General features: G+C 38.0%; 3 protein-coding genes across 5 annotated transcripts in view; 1 reads left to right on the top strand and 2 right to left on the bottom strand.

Moving 5' to 3' along the window:
- Nucleotides 1-1,923: 1,923 nt before the first annotated feature.
- On the bottom strand, nucleotides 1,924-8,848 carry LOC103511030. 3 transcript variants are annotated; one of them, XM_026824913.1, is made up of 6 exons: nucleotides 8,660-8,848; nucleotides 7,834-8,079; nucleotides 4,907-5,019; nucleotides 4,671-4,747; nucleotides 3,772-3,911; nucleotides 2,421-2,617 (listed from the first exon to the last, which is right to left on the bottom strand). In XM_026824913.1, the coding sequence occupies exons 1-6, from the start codon at nucleotides 8,826-8,828 to the stop codon at nucleotides 2,532-2,534; spliced, it is 831 nt and encodes a 276-aa protein (XP_026680714.1). In that variant the 5' UTR covers nucleotides 8,829-8,848; the 3' UTR covers nucleotides 2,421-2,531. The 3 variants fall into 3 exon arrangements, with proteins under 3 accessions (XP_008473965.1, XP_026680714.1, XP_008473964.1); XM_008475743.3 differs by lacking the exons at nucleotides 2,421-2,617; nucleotides 4,907-5,019 and adding an exon at nucleotides 1,924-2,067 and having other exon boundaries at nucleotides 4,671-4,860; XM_008475742.3 differs by lacking the exon at nucleotides 4,907-5,019 and having other exon boundaries at nucleotides 4,671-4,860.
- Nucleotides 8,849-9,468: 620 nt separating this feature from the next.
- The window catches only part of LOC103511028, a 12,674-nt gene continuing 5,631 nt past the window's right edge, over nucleotides 9,469-16,511 (bottom strand). The window contains exons 2-6 of the mRNA XM_017444835.2: nucleotides 14,097-14,191; nucleotides 13,814-13,947; nucleotides 12,157-12,244; nucleotides 11,449-11,640; nucleotides 9,469-9,528 (exon numbers count right to left, since the gene is read on the bottom strand). Coding sequence (XP_017300324.1) covers nucleotides 9,469-9,528; nucleotides 11,449-11,640; nucleotides 12,157-12,244; nucleotides 13,814-13,947; nucleotides 14,097-14,120 — 498 coding nt within the window. The 5' untranslated portion in view covers nucleotides 14,121-14,191. The remainder of the gene's footprint in view (nucleotides 9,529-11,448; nucleotides 11,641-12,156; nucleotides 12,245-13,813; nucleotides 13,948-14,096; nucleotides 14,192-16,511) is intronic.
- LOC103511029 (ras GTPase-activating protein-binding protein 1) overlaps nucleotides 10,023-16,511 on the top strand; it is a 20,628-nt gene continuing 14,139 nt past the window's right edge. Inside the window, exon 1 of the mRNA XM_026824911.1 lies at nucleotides 10,023-10,121. The gene's annotated coding sequence lies outside the window, so the exon portion shown is untranslated. The remainder of the gene's footprint in view (nucleotides 10,122-16,511) is intronic.

Below are 16,511 nucleotides of genomic sequence, written 5' to 3'. Positions count from 1 at the left end.
TGTCACAGGTCTAGTAACTCTCGTAGTCCGCGGTCTACTATATCTTATTGAAGTGTAGCCCGGTTCCCACTTGTCGTTCGGAAAAAAATCGGGTCGTGCGTAGTGAGAACACACTCATTTAAATTTCATTGCCTACAGGACATTCGGAAAAAAATCGGGTGAAACTCACAAGTGGGAACGGGCCTTTACTGAGAATTCTCGGAGACGACGCCCGAACGTTCTCCTAGTATTCTCAGAGCTTAACACTTTACCATGAGTTTTTAGCCCCGGCCGGAGTTACTTTACTTTTACTAACTCCGCCTAAGAGTGGCGAAATTGCTCCTTACTGAAAGAAAACAGAGAGGAGAATATAGCAACACATAAAGCATCGAGGGAAGTGAAGAGAGAGGGAAGCGACAACGTCAAACTCAAACCGCATACATCTGAGAGCAAAAATGTTTTCCACTCCACTCTGTTTTTATCCTGAAGGTGTGTCCAAACATAGTCGATCGACAACGAGGAGAAAATGTGTGGTAATTATGCAGAAGTCACGTCCGTGGAAAAGAAAAGCTCCTTTTTGTATTCAACCTAACTCTATGATAACACAGATCACTGCTCTAATTGTGAAAACTCCTTCTTGCGTTTAACCTAACCCTATAGTAACACTGGTCACTGCTCGTTTGTGCCAGTTCCTTTGGTAGCAATATTCCACGGACGTGACTTCTGCACAAGTACCTTATCCTAAATGGATGTTTCCAAGCATGTCAGCAGCACAATTCCTAGGCCAAAAGTACCACCATCACTATTACAGTCCTGTGGTAAATGCTGTACCAGGCTAAAGCTAGGTATTCCATCATGATAGGTTCAGCAGATCAATCTTAAGTAATTCTCAGCCTAATTTGCTTTGGTGAGCATTAGCTCTAACACTTGCGAATAGGAAACAATGAAGGCCTTGACCTTTGCTGGTGGAAATAGGCAGGTAGGTACCTACTTACTTGACTTTGGACAGGCTAGAGCTGATAATGCGTGTAGTGTTCTATTTTGTCCTACACTGAGTGATTGACTTCCAATGTGAACATGCCGGAATGAACTTTTCCTCAGGATTTTGCTCGACAGTTGGCAGACGTTTAGAAACCGGGACATCTTGGCAGATAGAAGATGGACCTGAAGATAAGGAAGACTGTTAACAAGGGAAAATCACTTGGCTTATCACTAGTTATCAGTAAAAAGTCGGCACACTCACACACACTTCTTTTTCTTTTGATAAAAAATTGAATTTTCGTGCCAAAAATTTCAAACGAGCACAAAATGAATAAAGCGCCTTTAAGTTTGTTTTGAATGCAATATGTAGGGCTAAAGTCGGCACACTCACACACACTTCTTTTTCTTTTGATAAAAATTTGAATTTTCGTGCCAAAAATTTCAAACGAGCACAAAATGAAGAAAGCGCCTTCAAATTTGTTTTGAATGCAATATGTAGGACTTTGTTTCAGAAAAACACGGCGCACATTTTGTATAGGCAATGTGCCGTACAGGTAAGTTTCTATCTACTTACTACTTACATTACTGGGTAAAATGTAGGACTTTGTTTCAGAAAAACACGGCGCACATTTTGTATAGGCAATGTGCCGTACAGGTAAGTTTCTATCTACTTACTACTTACGACATTACTGTGTAAAGGAATAACCAACATTTAATTGAATGTATGACATTTACACGAAAATATACTTTTATTGAAACTGATAAAAAGATACACTTTAAATTTGAATCAAATATACAGAAATATGCACCTTTACATATTAATAAAGATTCTATTAGATTGAATTATGTACTTGTAGGTAATATTGAAACTGATAAAAAGATACACTTTAAATTTGAATCAAATATACAGAAATATGCACCTTTACATATGAATAAAGATTCTATTAGATTGAATTATGTACTTGTAGGTACGTATGTATTACGGTAAAAAAAAGGTAGGTAAAAATACCTACACAATAGTTTAGTTTACATAGATATCAGATTCACAGTTGATACTTCTTCCATCTACAAAGAACTCGGCCACTCTCTCATGGACTTCTGCAGCATCTGAAACATACAACCAAGCAAAATAATCACACAATAGTTTAGTTTACATAGATATCAGATTCACAGTTGATACTTCTTCCATCTACAAAGAACTCGGCCACTCTCTCATGTACTTCTGCAGCATCTGAAACATAAAACCAAAGCAAAATCATTAAAACAAAATTCACCACGGATCACCGAAAATAAGTAACGTTTAGCGTGGTTAGTATTCGGATGGGTGAACATCTGGGCAAACGCGTGCTGCTGGTTTTAAGCCTGACTAACAAGCTGGGCCCGTCCCTCCGGGAATTTTTTAGCCATATTGAAACTGATAAAAAGATACACTTTAAATTTGAATCAAATATACAGAAATATGCACCTTTACATATGAATAAAGATTCTATTAGAATTAGATTGAATTATGTACTTGTAGGTACGTATGTATTACGGTAAAAAAAGGTAGGTAAAAATACCTACACAATAGTTTAGTTTACATAGATATCAGATTCACAGTTGATACTTCTTCCATCTACAAAGAACTCGGCCACTCTCTCATGTACTTCCGCAGCATCTGAAACATAAAACCAAGCAAAATCATTAAAACAAAATTCACCACGGATCACTGAAAATAAGTAACGTTTAGCGTGGTTAGTAATCGGATGGGTGAACATCTGGGCAAACGCGTGCTGCTGGCTTTTCCTGGTCCCACTCATGCTTGGTGAGGCTAATGTGAGGAGGCGGGTAGATTGTCGCCGAATGTAGGGTAAAGCCTGACTAACAAGCTGGGCCCGTCTCTCCGGGAATTTTTTAGCCAGTAGTTTAATTCGATCGTGATTAGAGAAAATCAGTACCTATGTACCTACCTAATTTGTTTAATATTCAGTTTATTATTATTCTTGATTTGATTTTACTTTCATGTAATGATTTACAATCAAGACTAGAGCCCGTTCTCCCTTTATTCCCAATATAATGTTTAAATCACATCCACATTTATTGGCCTTCCTCGGCGTAGCTTAACATAGGTAACGCTAAAACCGGTCTTAAATGATCGACTGAAGTGTTATCAATTTATTGGCTTTGCTCGGCGTAGCTTAACATAGGTGACGCTAAAACCGGTCTTAAATGATCGACTGAAGTGTTATCTGAATGACCTTGCTCGGCGTAGCTTAACACAGGTGACGCTAAAACCGGTCTTAAATTATCGACTGAAGTGTTATCTAAAACTTTCTCGCTTTAAGTTCATAGGTCGTCGCGAATTTCAAGATCAGAGCTCATTTGTGTGAGAAAATGTGAAAAAATTAAAAATGGTTTTCTGGACAAAATTTGCACCACCATTTTCGTGTTCCTGGTAAAAAGACCTTTAGTTTGGTATATAGGTCGACCAGGTTTGAATAAGTCCTTCTGTGGGGACAGACAGACAGACTGACAGACACCGAAGCGAATACAATAGCCCGTCCACTATACCTTTTTATTAGGTACTATCAGAATAATAAAGGAAGGACGGGCTAAAAAGCTATTAATAGTTAATGCTTTGCTTTCTGTTCTTTTTCCTTTGCTTTCTTTTCCTACCTTTTTCCTTCCCAAAAGAATGTGCCTTGAAGTAATGCAAAAACGATTCCAAGGTGCAAACTTTTGAAAAAAAAAAAAAAAAAAAAAACGCCGACTGAAGTTATAGACCTAGGAGTAAATATCAAGGCAGTTCGTTTAGTCAAGATTCATTCTTACCAGGGCACAAATTCATGGTATAGATGAGTTCCGTGATGTACTTGGCCAAATATTTGAACAGGTTCTTGTTGCCAATTCTCTTCGGTTCTCCCGCATAGTAAGGTTCCAACTCCGCCACCACAAGACTCGCAATCCGTTTTCTAGAAAGAATAGAAAATTTTAGATCAATAATGTCCTTGAGCTTGGGCCCTGTTTCGAGAAGGTACGGTTCAGCTGTCATTCCGGACCAAACTTTTGCTATTTAGGCCTATGCGAGGAAAAAGCACAAAAGGAATAAGCGATTCTCAAGACTTTACCTTTAGCCACAGGTCGCTCAAATTTTGCAGAGAGCTTCGATAGTTTATGACGATCAAAAGTGTCCGCGGGCCGGACCTCGAGAAATGTACTGTTCGGCCGTTATTTTGAGTGAAATCTTTGAGAAAGCTCAAAAAGTGTTCTCTTTTCTCAGGATTTTATAACTCGGCCAAAGTAGCTCAAACTTAAGAAGATGACTGAAGACTCTTTCTGTATTATGTTATATGAAAATAACTTTGATTATAAGGAAAATGCTTAATAGGTACTCTTTTTTTAAGGGTTTTCAAAGTTGGTTTCTGATGTCTGGTTCCTTTCTGCCTAATGCTGTCCAAATATAACATCGTCTTACCTTACTAAAATAAGAAGAAAATAGGTCTTCACTTTATTTAGTCAAGTGAAGACCTATGTCATGTGTTATATTGGTTTGTTTATATTTTTCTTTCATTGCAATTTTTCAATTTAGTCCTGAAAATGGCATCATGAGATGTTGAAAAATGTTGACTCTATTCCACCGATAAATTTGTTTATTTAGTCAAGTGAAGACCCATTTTCTTCTTATTTTAGTATTAATTAGTATTAGTACTTGACATGGTATCCCGTCTTACCTGGTAATGTCACTTTGTTTCTCTTCCGACAGATCCAGGAAGTAGTTATGCCCGGGACCAAACAGTTTAGTGTAGAGATTCTCCAATGATGATCGCTGAGCTAGGGGCAGGACTTGAAGCTCTTGTTCTAATTTAAACACGAGAGCTACGCGCTCTTGAAATAGAGTTTGTTCATCTTCCAGAACCACCTCTGTAATAGGAGAAATAATTGAATTATATATTATTTGTAGTGAGAGATTCTCCAATGATGATCGCTGAGCTAGGGGCAGGACTTGAAGCTCTTGTTCTAATTTAAACACGAGAGCTACGCGCTCTTGAAATAGGGTTTGTTCATCTTCCAGAACCACCTCTGTAATAGGAGAAATAATTGAATTATATTATTTGTAGTGAGAAAACATACATAGGTAATAAAAAGGAAAATAGTCATCATCAATACACGTGTTTAGAAAGTAGCATTGCTCAAAAATAAGGAGGGAGGGGGAATTTTATTGTCTGCCCGGGCCGGCTTTTATCCTGAAGGGATAATGTTCGTTCTCGGAACGACTGGCTTTCTTCTATCCTGTCTTCCTTCTCTTCTCGATTTCGGGACGATAAGATCTTAGCAGTTACAGTTCCCTCTATCAAACAAACCTCTTCAAAAAAAAAAAAAAGTCTCAGGTTCGATTCCCACTTACCCGAAATTCTCCTTTGCGCCAGCTCTGCCACTTTGGAAACTTTAAGCAGTTTCTTCGTCTTATGGCGACTCCCCTCACTCTTCCTCTTGCGTGGTGAAACAAGTTTCACTTACCTATTCAATGAAACTTGCTTTGTTCTCAATGTAGTTTTAAGGGGTCAAAAACTGAAGAAGATAAAAAAGTAATTTCATCATTTATTAACGTTATAAAATATAAAGTAAATAGAAAGGAGAATATGAATCCCTCCTATAAGGTGATAGAAGGGAGTATTCTATTCTCCTTTCCATAAAATGATAGAAAGGGGAAGAAGAGGTGATAAAAGGAAGTATTTTCCCTTCCATGGATTGATGGAAGGTAGTATTCTCTTCTCCATTGTATGAAGTGATTAATCTTTCTTTCTAGTCAAACAATTTACCTGTAGTAGTTTGGTCCCTTTTTTACTTTCTATTGTACATTGCACCCCTTGAAACTATATTTAGAAAGCTCTTAAAGATCCTAAAGAAAAAAATATCTTCCCTCCTTCTCTCTTTCCTGTTTCTCCTCTTGCTCTCTCTCTCACTCTCATCCGTAGTTTGGTCCCTTTTTTACTTTCTATTGTACATTGCACCCCTTGAAACTATATTTAGAAAGCTCTTAAAGATCCTAAAGAAAAAAAATATCTTCCCTCCTTCTCTCTTTCCTGTTTCTCCTCTTGCTCTCTCTCTCACTCTCATCCATTATTATTGTTTATAGGTCGTCGCGACAAATTTCAAGATCAGAGCTCATTTGTGTGAGAAAATGTGACAAAAATCCCCCAAAAACCGGTTTTTTTTGGTTTTTTGGCTTTATGGTTTTCTGGACAAAATTTGCACCACCACTTTCGTGTTCCTGGTAAAAAGACCTTTAATTTGATATTAGGTCGACTAGGTTTGGATAAGTCCTTCTATGGGGTCCGACAGACAGACGACACCGAAGCGAATACAATAGCCCGTCCCTTATACCTTTTTTTATTACTATCGTACTAATAAAGGAAGGACGGGCTGAAAAGCTATTAATAGTAAATGCTTCGCTTTCCTTTTCTACCTTTTTCCTGAGGCAAAATATTACTCAAAATCCACAACTTGTTAGCTTCTTTTACACTCAAAAAGTCACTTCGAAATGAATGTTTGTTTTGAATTTTTAAAAAATGTGTTGAAATCAATTTCAAAGATGGCCGCCATGGAGCACGCGAGGAGGGGAAGTTTACCTCCGCTTGAGATCGTTACCCTTCCTCCACTTACATTCATACCTCCATGTTAATTCTATTTCTTATTAAGCATGATACTAATATAATATAATACTGCTAAAAGTTATGCATAATATTTCGTCATAATATTTGAGTAGAATTCTATACTTGTATGCTAATAATATTTTAGTTTGCAGTACATCCGGAATCCGCAGCTCTCTTAGCGCCACTGTCGCCATTTCAGCCAATCAGGGAGCTTCACTTTGAACGGAGTTTGAACTTGCTCGTTTGCGTCAAGCTCCGGAAATTTCCGTTTAAAATTTTCAATTTTAGTACTGCAGTACATCCGGAATCCGCAGCTCTCTTAGCGCCACTGTCGCCATTTCAGCCAATCAGGGAGCTTCACTTTGAACGGAGTTTGAACCTTTGAACTTGCTCGTTTGCGTCAAGCTCCGGACATTTCCGTTTAAAATTTTCAATAATTTTAGTATCTCTTAGCGCCACTGTCGCCATTTCAGCCAATCAGGGAGCTTCACTTTGAACGGAGTTTGAACTTGCTCGTTTGCGTCAAGCTCCGGACATTTCCGTTTAAAATTTTCAATTTTAGTATTTTTATTTTGCCAATTTTATTTTAAATCAAAAATATGTTTTCCGGATTTTCTTTTTGAATATTATCTTGTGAAAATTGTGAAATTTACCGTAAATCACCTCCTAAAGATTAAAGAAGACTTTACCCGAAAAATAAAAACTCCGACCGACATTTTGGATTGTAATCTCATTGGTTGATTTTCAAATAAAAATCAGTTTAATAACTCTTTAACTTGAACTTTTTTACTTTCTTTCTACTGAAGTTCTTTAAAGTTTAAATTTTACTACCAAAGTTCTTGAAGTGTTCAGTTAGAATTTTATTACTGAACACCTATAGGTATTCAACATCCAACCATAGCGAGAAAGGGACCCAAGATCTCTCAACCTTTTGTTAATGTAAGTACCTACCTATCAAGTACAAAATTTGTCTTTAAACTGTTGTCTAGCTAGTGGCTTTAGCTGTAGCTGAATGGTGATGGCAGAATAAAGAAAGGATATTTCATTCTGAGGACTATTTTTTTTTTTCTGGTAATTATGCAGAAGTCAATGAAGGGATAATGTTCGTTCTCGGAACGGCTGGCTTTCTTCTATCCTGTCTTCCTTCTCTCTTCGATTTCGGGACGATAAGACCTTAGTAGTTACAGTTCCCTCTATCAAAACCTCTTCAAAAAAAGTCTCAGGTTCGATTCCCACTTACCCGAAATTCTCCTTTGCGCCAGCTCCGCCACCTTGGAGACTTTGAGCAGTTTTTTCGTCTTGTGTCGAGCCCCATCACACTTCCTCTTGCGTGGTGAAATGAGAGAGTCTTGAGCTGTATTGGTGGACGAGATCTCCAAGCTCTGAGCTTCGGAGGGAGCAGAGGGGAGTACGTGTTTCATTTGTTCTAGGCGTTGATCCAGAGATAATACAGGAGGAGCGGTGTGCGATTCAAGTACATCGGGGTCTGAAAGGGAACAGACAGCAGAATACGGTCATAATGTACCTTGGAATATGGTCATAATGGAAAAGCAGAATATGGCCCTCGAGAATTTTGAGTACGGAATGCTTCACCATAATCAGGGCCTGCATGTGGAATTTCAGCGTCCTAAACAGAACAGTAAAAAAGGTTACAAAGTTACAACTGTAAAGTGGCGTATTATACTTTTTTGGGCCCCCCCGCAAAGTTTCAACTGGGGACCCCCAGGTCAATAGTGGATCAGAGGGCCGGCTCTAAGCACAGAAACTTGAATAATGTTCGTCATTTGACCACTATGAGACTTATGGATCGGATGAGGTTCCCGTTCCCGCTTGTCGAGAGTTTCACACGATTTAGTTCCGATTTCCAATCGTACTGTAGGCAATGTGATTTAAATGAGAGTGTTCCCATTACCCACGACACGATTTTTGCATGAGAGATTACACTAAATAGCCAAGAAAACATTGCCAACCCTGGGCACTGAATTGTACCTCATCTTCCCACTAGTGCTCTCACACGATTTGTTTTCCGAGCGAAAAATGGGAACGGGCGTTTAGTGGTGACTTACTTGTGTATCTGCTGACACCCGGCTGTCCCAGGTTGAGTGGAAGAGAATCCAAGATGGAGGACACATCGTTCAAGTCCTGGGCAGATAGGAATGGCACCACGTTGATGCAGTCTTGTGTCCGTTGACTCTCTTCGTACGCTCGAATCTCGTCGATGGTGGGGATTTTCATTGGAGTTCTTTGCTTTGGTAGTTCTGAAAGAAATTTCTTTTATTTATATTAATTAAATCTTTTTAAATCTCTAATAAATGAAATAGGAAAACCTTGAGAATTTACATTGTTGACGTAGAAAAAGATTATAAAAAAAAAATTGGAAAAGAGAAAAAACGAGAAGTTATACTATGAAAATAAAACGAAATTTTAATAAATTGTTGCTTATTGCATACACCCGAAAAATGTATTATGTCTGTCTGTTACGCGGATAGACCTTTTGTGTACAGAATAGTTTTGTAATTTATGTTTCTGTTTCTGTTTCAGATCCTGCCTCAAACCTATACCAAAGCCACATCTGACAGTGCAATGATTGCTAAAAATTGACTCTGAAATGCAGGTAGTTGTATCAAGATGAAAACTGCCACATCAAATGAAGGGAGTGAACACTGAACTAAACATATTTAGTATTAAATGCAGGTAGTTGTATCAAGATGAAAACTGCCACATCAAATGAAGGGAGTGAACACTGAACTAAACATATTTAGTATTTTTTTTTTACTTTATGGTACCTACATATGTTTAGTAGTTTTGGTAAAGTACAAGTTTCACTAGCTCTGAGCTTCGGAGGGAGCAGAGGGGAGTACGTGTTTCATTTGTTCTAGGCGTTGATCCAGAGATAATACAGGAGGAGCGGTGTGGGATTCAAGTACATCGGGGTCTGAAAGGGAACAGAGAGCAGAATACGGTCATAATGTACCCTGGAATATGGTCATAATGGAAAAGCAGAATATGGCCCTCGAGAATTTTGAGTACGGAATTCTTTACCATAATCAGGGACTGCATGCGGAATTTCAGCGTCCTAAACAGAACAGTAAAAAAGGTTACAAAGTTACAACTGTAAAGTGGCGTAGGTACATATTATACTTTTTTGGGCCCCCCGCAAAGTTTCAACTGGGGGCCCCCAGGTTCAATAGTGGATCAGAGGGCCCCTAAATACGGCTCTAAGCACAGAAACTTGAATAATGTTCGTCATTTGACCACTATGAAACTTATGGATCGGATGAGGTTCCCGTTCCCGCTTGTCGAGAGTTTCACACGATTTAGTTCCGATTTCCGATCGTCCTGTAGGCAATGTGATTTAAATGAGAGTGTTCCCATTACCCACGACACGATTTGAATTTTGGTATGCAACTTTTCTTTTTAAGTTCTCTTTTCTTATTTCAAGTCGTTTAAAAGTGTACTTAAGCTTTTCTAAACTTTAGGAAAAACCTCCTAGAAGAAGTGGTATAAGGTTTTGTGAAAACATCACAGGTAAGTCCACTTGAAATCAAGAACGTTAGTCCATGCTATGCTACCCACTCCGAAGTTAGAAGCCTATTTTTATTCCGCGTAAATGTCTATTATCTCTACTTTACAGGAAAATTCTGAGAAAAAATTTTAGTTCTGAAGGATATTTTCATCACTTAGATCAGTTTCCTCAACATAGGTTTTCCTAAAGAAAAAAATATCTTCCCTCCTTCTCTCTTTCCTGTTTCTCCTCTTGCTCTCTCTCTCACTCTCATCCATTATTATTATTATTTTTAAGAAGTTTGAGGTCTTATTGTCCCAAAAGTAAAGAGAGATGAAAGACAGGATAATAGAAAGCTAGCCGTTCTGAGAACAAACCTTACCTGTATAGGATAAAATCCGCCCTTGGCGGGAATCGAACCCGACCGAAAACTTTGAACTACATCATTCTGATTCCCCATGACGTGACGTGATCGTGATATTCACTGGTAGTGTGTTTCTACCTTAAGTGGTTCTCGTTCCGGGTTCGAAGCCCATCATCGACACAAAAAAGCGCTCCTATTTCGATGGGAAATAAGTAGGTACATATATCAACGAGTTACTTTCTAGTGTTTTCCTGTTGGTTGGCCCAGCACCTTAATTGGAGGTATTGTCTCTTCTCGCCCATCTGATGAGAGACATACTTACTACGGGATAAGCGTGCTAAAAAACAGACCACACGAGCATCATTACATTATGTTTGACGAGCACGGTTGTGTTCAACAAGATTTATTTTCGCTGTGGGCGAGGTAAGGGAAGGTCCACCAATGTGGATGCCTATCCAGATGTCTTATCAACCTTGTTACTTGTTACCTAAGAAAGTCTTGTAAAGGATCTTTTGTGACTTCCCTTCAGTTATCTAGAAGAGCCCTAGACTTCTTACGAAGGCCGGGGTTCTTTTGGCACTGATTTCTTTCTTGGAATTACAGCAGTTGTTCGTGAGAAGCAACACCGCATATGGGAGAAGAACAAGTTTCAATAACTTACAATGGTATTTGTGACTTCCCTTCAGTTATCTAGAAGAGCCCTAGACTTCTTACGAAGGCCGGGGTTCTTTTGGCACTGATTTCTTTCTTGAGAATTACAGTAGTTGTTCTCCAAAAAGTTCTAGAAGAGCCCTAGACTTCTTACGAAGGCCGGGGTTCTTTTGGCACTGATTTCTTTCTTGAGAATCACAGCAGTTGTTCTCCAAAAAGGACTTTTGGGGTAGGAATACTTTCAACTGCAAACTTCATGAAAAAATGTCAAAGAAAAAGACGATTTTCGGACGCGAGGAATAAGAGAAGTCAAGTGCCAAGTTTCAATAACTTACAATGGTGAGCATAGACCGGATATACAACTTGGCGACCATGCACGACCTCAGCGCTTTCTTCTCCAGCGCGTGCGCTCTTCTCTCCAGCCGATGAGACTTGGCGTCACCGTCTCCCACATCTTTGCTTTTGTCGTAGCGGGTCGAGTTTTCATGCAAACATTGAAGAAGTCGCTTCATGTATTGCTCACGAACCTGGAAGTTAAGACAGAGAAAAGTCAAAATAATGGGTACAAGGTTGGTACGTGCTTGCTTGAGATGCAAAAGGTTCCGGGTTCGAAGCCCATCATCGACACAAAAAAGCGCTCCTATTTCGATGGGAAATAAGTAGGTACATATATCAACGAGTTACTTTCTAGTGTTTTCCTATTGGTTGGATCGACACAAAAAAGCGCTCCTATTTCGATGGGAAATAAGTAGGTACATATATCAACGAGTTACTTTCTAGTGTTTTCCTGTTGGTTGACCCAGCACCTTAATTGGAGGTATTGTCTCTTCTCGCCCATCTGATGAGGGACATACTTACTACGGGATAAGCGTGCTAAAAAACAGACCACACGAGCATCATTACATTATGTTTAACGAGCACGATTGTGTCCAACAAGATTTATTTTCGCTGTGGGCGAGGTAAGGGAAGGTCCACCAATCTGGATGCCTATCCAGATGTCTTATCAACCTTGTTACCTAAGAAAGACTTGTAAAGTTGCTTACCAGTGACGTTAAGACGGGCTCCTCTTCTACATTTTCATACACTGGTGATTGCTGCTCCAAATCCACATTCCAGCTCAGATTAGAGTCACTAGAAATCAATATACCATGACAAAGATCAAAATGTGATAGCCAACAGTAACGCCTGTCAAGCAGGAGAGCACGAGATCAAATCCCAAAGGAACCATAGAATTTTATACCTATGTGTTGCAGTGTGAGTAGCTTATGAAAAACAAATCTCTATCATTCTCACAACTGATTCTTCTATTTTTTTGCTGAAAGCTGCAACCTACCTTGTGAAGGAAAAAAAAACATCTAGATTTAAATTAATGAATTTTATTTGTTGAAGAAATGAAAGATACAATAAATAGATAATTTGAGTAAATTTACTATAATATCTACAACTTTGTGTGGGCCAATATTTTGCTCTTGATATAATAAAGCAGTGGCAAACTTCAAGGACCTTATCTACAACTTTTGAGAACATACAAAAATTCCAACATAAATCATTTTCTTATATAAAATTTATTTATTTATATTTTTTGGGGCAAACTATAGAAGAAAATATGCTTAAATATTATTATCTACAGTAACATAATTAATAATTATAAGTATTTTTTTTTTTTTTTATGTTAAGGTGGTCTCTTCCTGATCCCTAGCGGATTGTTATAAGTAAATTACTTGAGAAAAAATGTTAATTGTTGTCTAAATGAATGTATTCTCTTGGAACAATATTACACATTAAATACTGGAGTTATCTACTAATCTAAGATACAGTTTCATATAAATCAGGTTGTCTCAGACGGGCCTGTCTGTCCTTATTCTTGGTATGGTCCTGAAGTAACTTCATGACTTCATTGTTGAACTGAAGAGGGATTGGTCGTACACCAGTGGCCCAGTAGTAAATATCCCAATCATTAGATGGTAGGTTAATAAGTTGATCATACTGTTTCAGCAAATCCTCATTCATTGTATCCAGATATTTGGCTGCAAAGGTACTCAATAGAAGCCCATTCTCTAACATTCCTCTCTTGCGAGATTGATACAATAATCTAAAACAAATCAATATTGATTGCTTTAGACAAGAGGAGAGTGTGGTGTGGGACATTCTTTCCTTTAAAGTTTTTTTGTCAGTATTGTACTGAAGACATGGTTCATTCTTGTCCTTTCAAGGTTTCAACAACCTTTACTAACATAGACAGCTTTAAAAGAATTATTTTTATCACAAGAGAAAATGAGAACATGGGTTCTATTGTTTCACAGTTTTAAAATATTTGAATATCTAGATAAAAAAAAAATAATAATAATAATAATAATAATAATAATAACAATAATAAGTAAGAAACTTATAAGATTACACAAAACACTAAAAAGACAAAAGGGGAAAGGAGAAAATTTACTTTCTGGCCTTTTACATTAAGAGATAGATGCATACTTATTTCACCACAGCTTCTTCATTTTGAATTTTTTTTGCATTCTTCAATGTCACTCAAAGTATTTGTTTATTGTTGTTTAATCTAATCAAATGGATACCTATTTATCAGTGAATAATTTATTTTTTTTAAAGGACAGAATTTGACCACATTTTAGACCCCATAGAACATTTGAGGGCATTGTAAAGACCCTTTTGAAAACACCAAGAATTACTTGAGCATATTACCTGGCTTTCCTAAGCTCCAGTGGTTCTCCGACCCTCTCTTGATAGGCAGGGATTTCAGGTTCTTGACTGGGTGGGAAAATTTCCTTGGACATTGATCTCACTGAGTTTTTGACAATTTGGGATCCACAGAACACCTGGAAAAACGGACATAGATTATGATACTAAAAATGGAGCTTTAGGAATTAGGACATAGGAAACACATTCTTTTTGAACAGGACCTAGTATGAGATCAATCCTTTTCCCGGTAGGTAGCTCTGTAAGGAATCAAGTACTTACTACTTACATTGATCTTTTTGAGAGAGTTCATGTTGGTAGAACTTTAGAACTCGAAAAAATCTTCTTTCAATGTTAAGAACCAAATCAAACCAGTCTGATTATCTAACAGAAGAACAAACTGAACTTTATTGAACAACAATAATCTGGCTCAAATCAAGACTACCGAAAGTAGGTATCCATAAGTACATATCTAACAGTTGCTTACCAGTGACGTTAAGACGGGCTCCTCTTCTACATTTTCATACACTGGTGATTGCTGCTCCAAATCCACATTCCAGCTCAGATTAGAGTCACTAGAAATTAATATACCATGACATAGATCAAAATGTGATAGCCAACAGTAACGCCTGTCAAGCAGGAGAGCACGAGATCTAATCCCAAAGGAACCATAGAATTTTATACCTAAGTGTTGCAGTGTGAGTAGCTTATGAAAAACAAATCTCTATCATTCTCACAGCTGATTCTTCTATTTTTTGCTGAAAGCTGCAACCTACCTTGTGAAGGAAAAAAAAACATCTAGATTTAAATTAATGAATTTTATTTGTTGAAGAAATGAAAGATACAATAAATAGATAATTTGAGTAAATTTACTATAATATCTACAACTTTGTGTGGGCCAATATTTTGCTCTTGATATAATAAAGCAGTGGCAAACTTCAAGGGACCTATCTACAACTTTTGAGAACATACAAAAATTCCAACATAAATCATTTTCTTATATAAAATTTATTTATTTATAGTTTTTGGGGCAAACTATAGAAGAAAATATGCTTAAATATTATTATCTACAGTAACATAATTATAAGTAAATGACTTGAGAAAGAATGTTAATTGTTGTCTAAATAAATGTATTCTCTTGGAACAATATTACACATTATAAATACTGGAGTTATCTACTAATCTAAGATACAGTTTCATATAAATCAGGTTGTCTCAGACGGGCCTGTCTGTCCTTATTCTTGGTATGGTCCTGAAGTAACTTCATGACTTCATTGTTGAACTGAAGAGGGATTGGTCGTACACCAGTGGCCCAGTAGTAAATATCCCAATCATTAGATGGTAGGTTAATAAGTTGATCATACTGTTTCAGCAAATCCTCATTCATTCCACTGTTACTCAACCAGTGCCGGAAATCACCCAACCTGCACCCCCTGCCCCCACCCCTGCTCCTGTGGTAAGGAACAATATGAAACTCTTTGTATTGAAGCAGAGGGGCTTTTTACAAGTTGTGTGGATATCACAGTGTTACCAAGGGTTTCCTTTGCTATCTTCTTACACTGGTAATAAGGTCACACAAAAAATGCCCACTCAGAGGTTTAGGTGTGGGGGCAAACCACCCTAAAGAAAGGATTAAGCTTCTACAAATATACAGTGGTAATACCACCACTAGTTGCTACTCAATTAAAGTTCTCAGTTGTTCTCACGTGGCTGAGTACACCCCTTTATTCTAGTAGGATTTGGATTTACTCCATTCTTGAACTTTTTTCCCTTCTTTTTCATATATTGGTATTGGTAAAGGTAGGGCCATAGGCTTTAATAAACGCCCTATGTCACTGCGACCTGGTTAGATCTTTTGTGACATTCCCTCTTTTTCTTATAAGTTTTTATTATAAAATGTAATTTTTATTATTATTATTTATTATTTTTTTTTCTTTACCAATATACACATGGTTTTCTGAGTTAGGGGCTTCACTGTGGGAATCTGCTCCCTTGAGTAGGTAAACAGGGATCTATTCTATTTGCCTAACCCTCACGTAACCATCTTCCTCAGGTGCCCGTGCACCAGCAGTTCCCCACGGTGAAGCAAGTGAACTCAGTCCTACCTCTCGTCGACCGCAACCCCTCTCCACCTGCAGAACCCTACCTCGCCTCCCCTCCCAAGGAGGATGAATGGAAATGAACGAGCCAGACCCCTGTTGAGGCCCCCCGCTCTCCTTCTCCTCCCCTCTCCGTCAAATGAACCAGTGCGAGTTAAATAATTTTCAATTCATTCAAAAATAAGTTACGTAAGAATTCCGTTCACGGGTTTGATGGATGAACCCCCGTTTGTCGGTTTCTTACCCATTTCGAAGATGTTTACAGGTTGACTTCTTTTAACCGTCCAAAATAATTTACGTAAAAATTGTAATAAAAAAAGAGAGAGCTTTGCTGGGAAGAAAGAAAAAGAGAGAATTAGGAAAGGACGAGAGAAAGAACTAGAACCCTGTTATTTCGTCTAGCTTCAAGCTGCCGGCAGTGATCACATCCGTCTCACCAGCCAAAGTTGCCAAAGTCAGCTTTGTTAGTTACCGAAAGCTGACACAGCTTTTTTTTTTTTTAGTTCTACATACTATATTGAAGTGACCCCTGGTTTCCAAAAGACCAATCGATGACCCACGCACGACACCCTCACTCTGGGAAGTCATCAACCGCATCCAGAACC

This window comes from Diaphorina citri, unplaced genomic scaffold (genome assembly GCF_000475195.1).
Source record: "Diaphorina citri unplaced genomic scaffold, Diaci psyllid genome assembly version 1.1 scaffold666, whole genome shotgun sequence".
NCBI lineage: Eukaryota > Metazoa > Arthropoda > Insecta > Hemiptera > Psyllidae > Diaphorina > Diaphorina citri.
The sequence above is the reverse complement of the archived record's forward strand: the minus strand, read 5'-3'. Positions and strand labels throughout refer to the sequence as shown.

Excerpts from the sequence above, each read along its gene's own strand:
- LOC103511030 (XM_008475743.3), bottom strand. The coding sequence starts at position 8,828 with ATGAAAATCCCCACCATCGACGAGATTCGAGCGTACGAAGAGAGTCAA. Across the intron at positions 3,912-4,670 it reads AAACAAAGTGACATTACCAG|AAAACGGATTGCGAGTCTTG; the intron begins GTAAGACGGGAT and ends TATTCTTTCTAG. Across the intron at positions 2,068-3,771 it reads TACCATGAATTTGTGCCCTG|ATGCTGCAGAAGTCCATGAG; the intron begins GTAAGAATGAAT and ends TGTATGTTTCAG.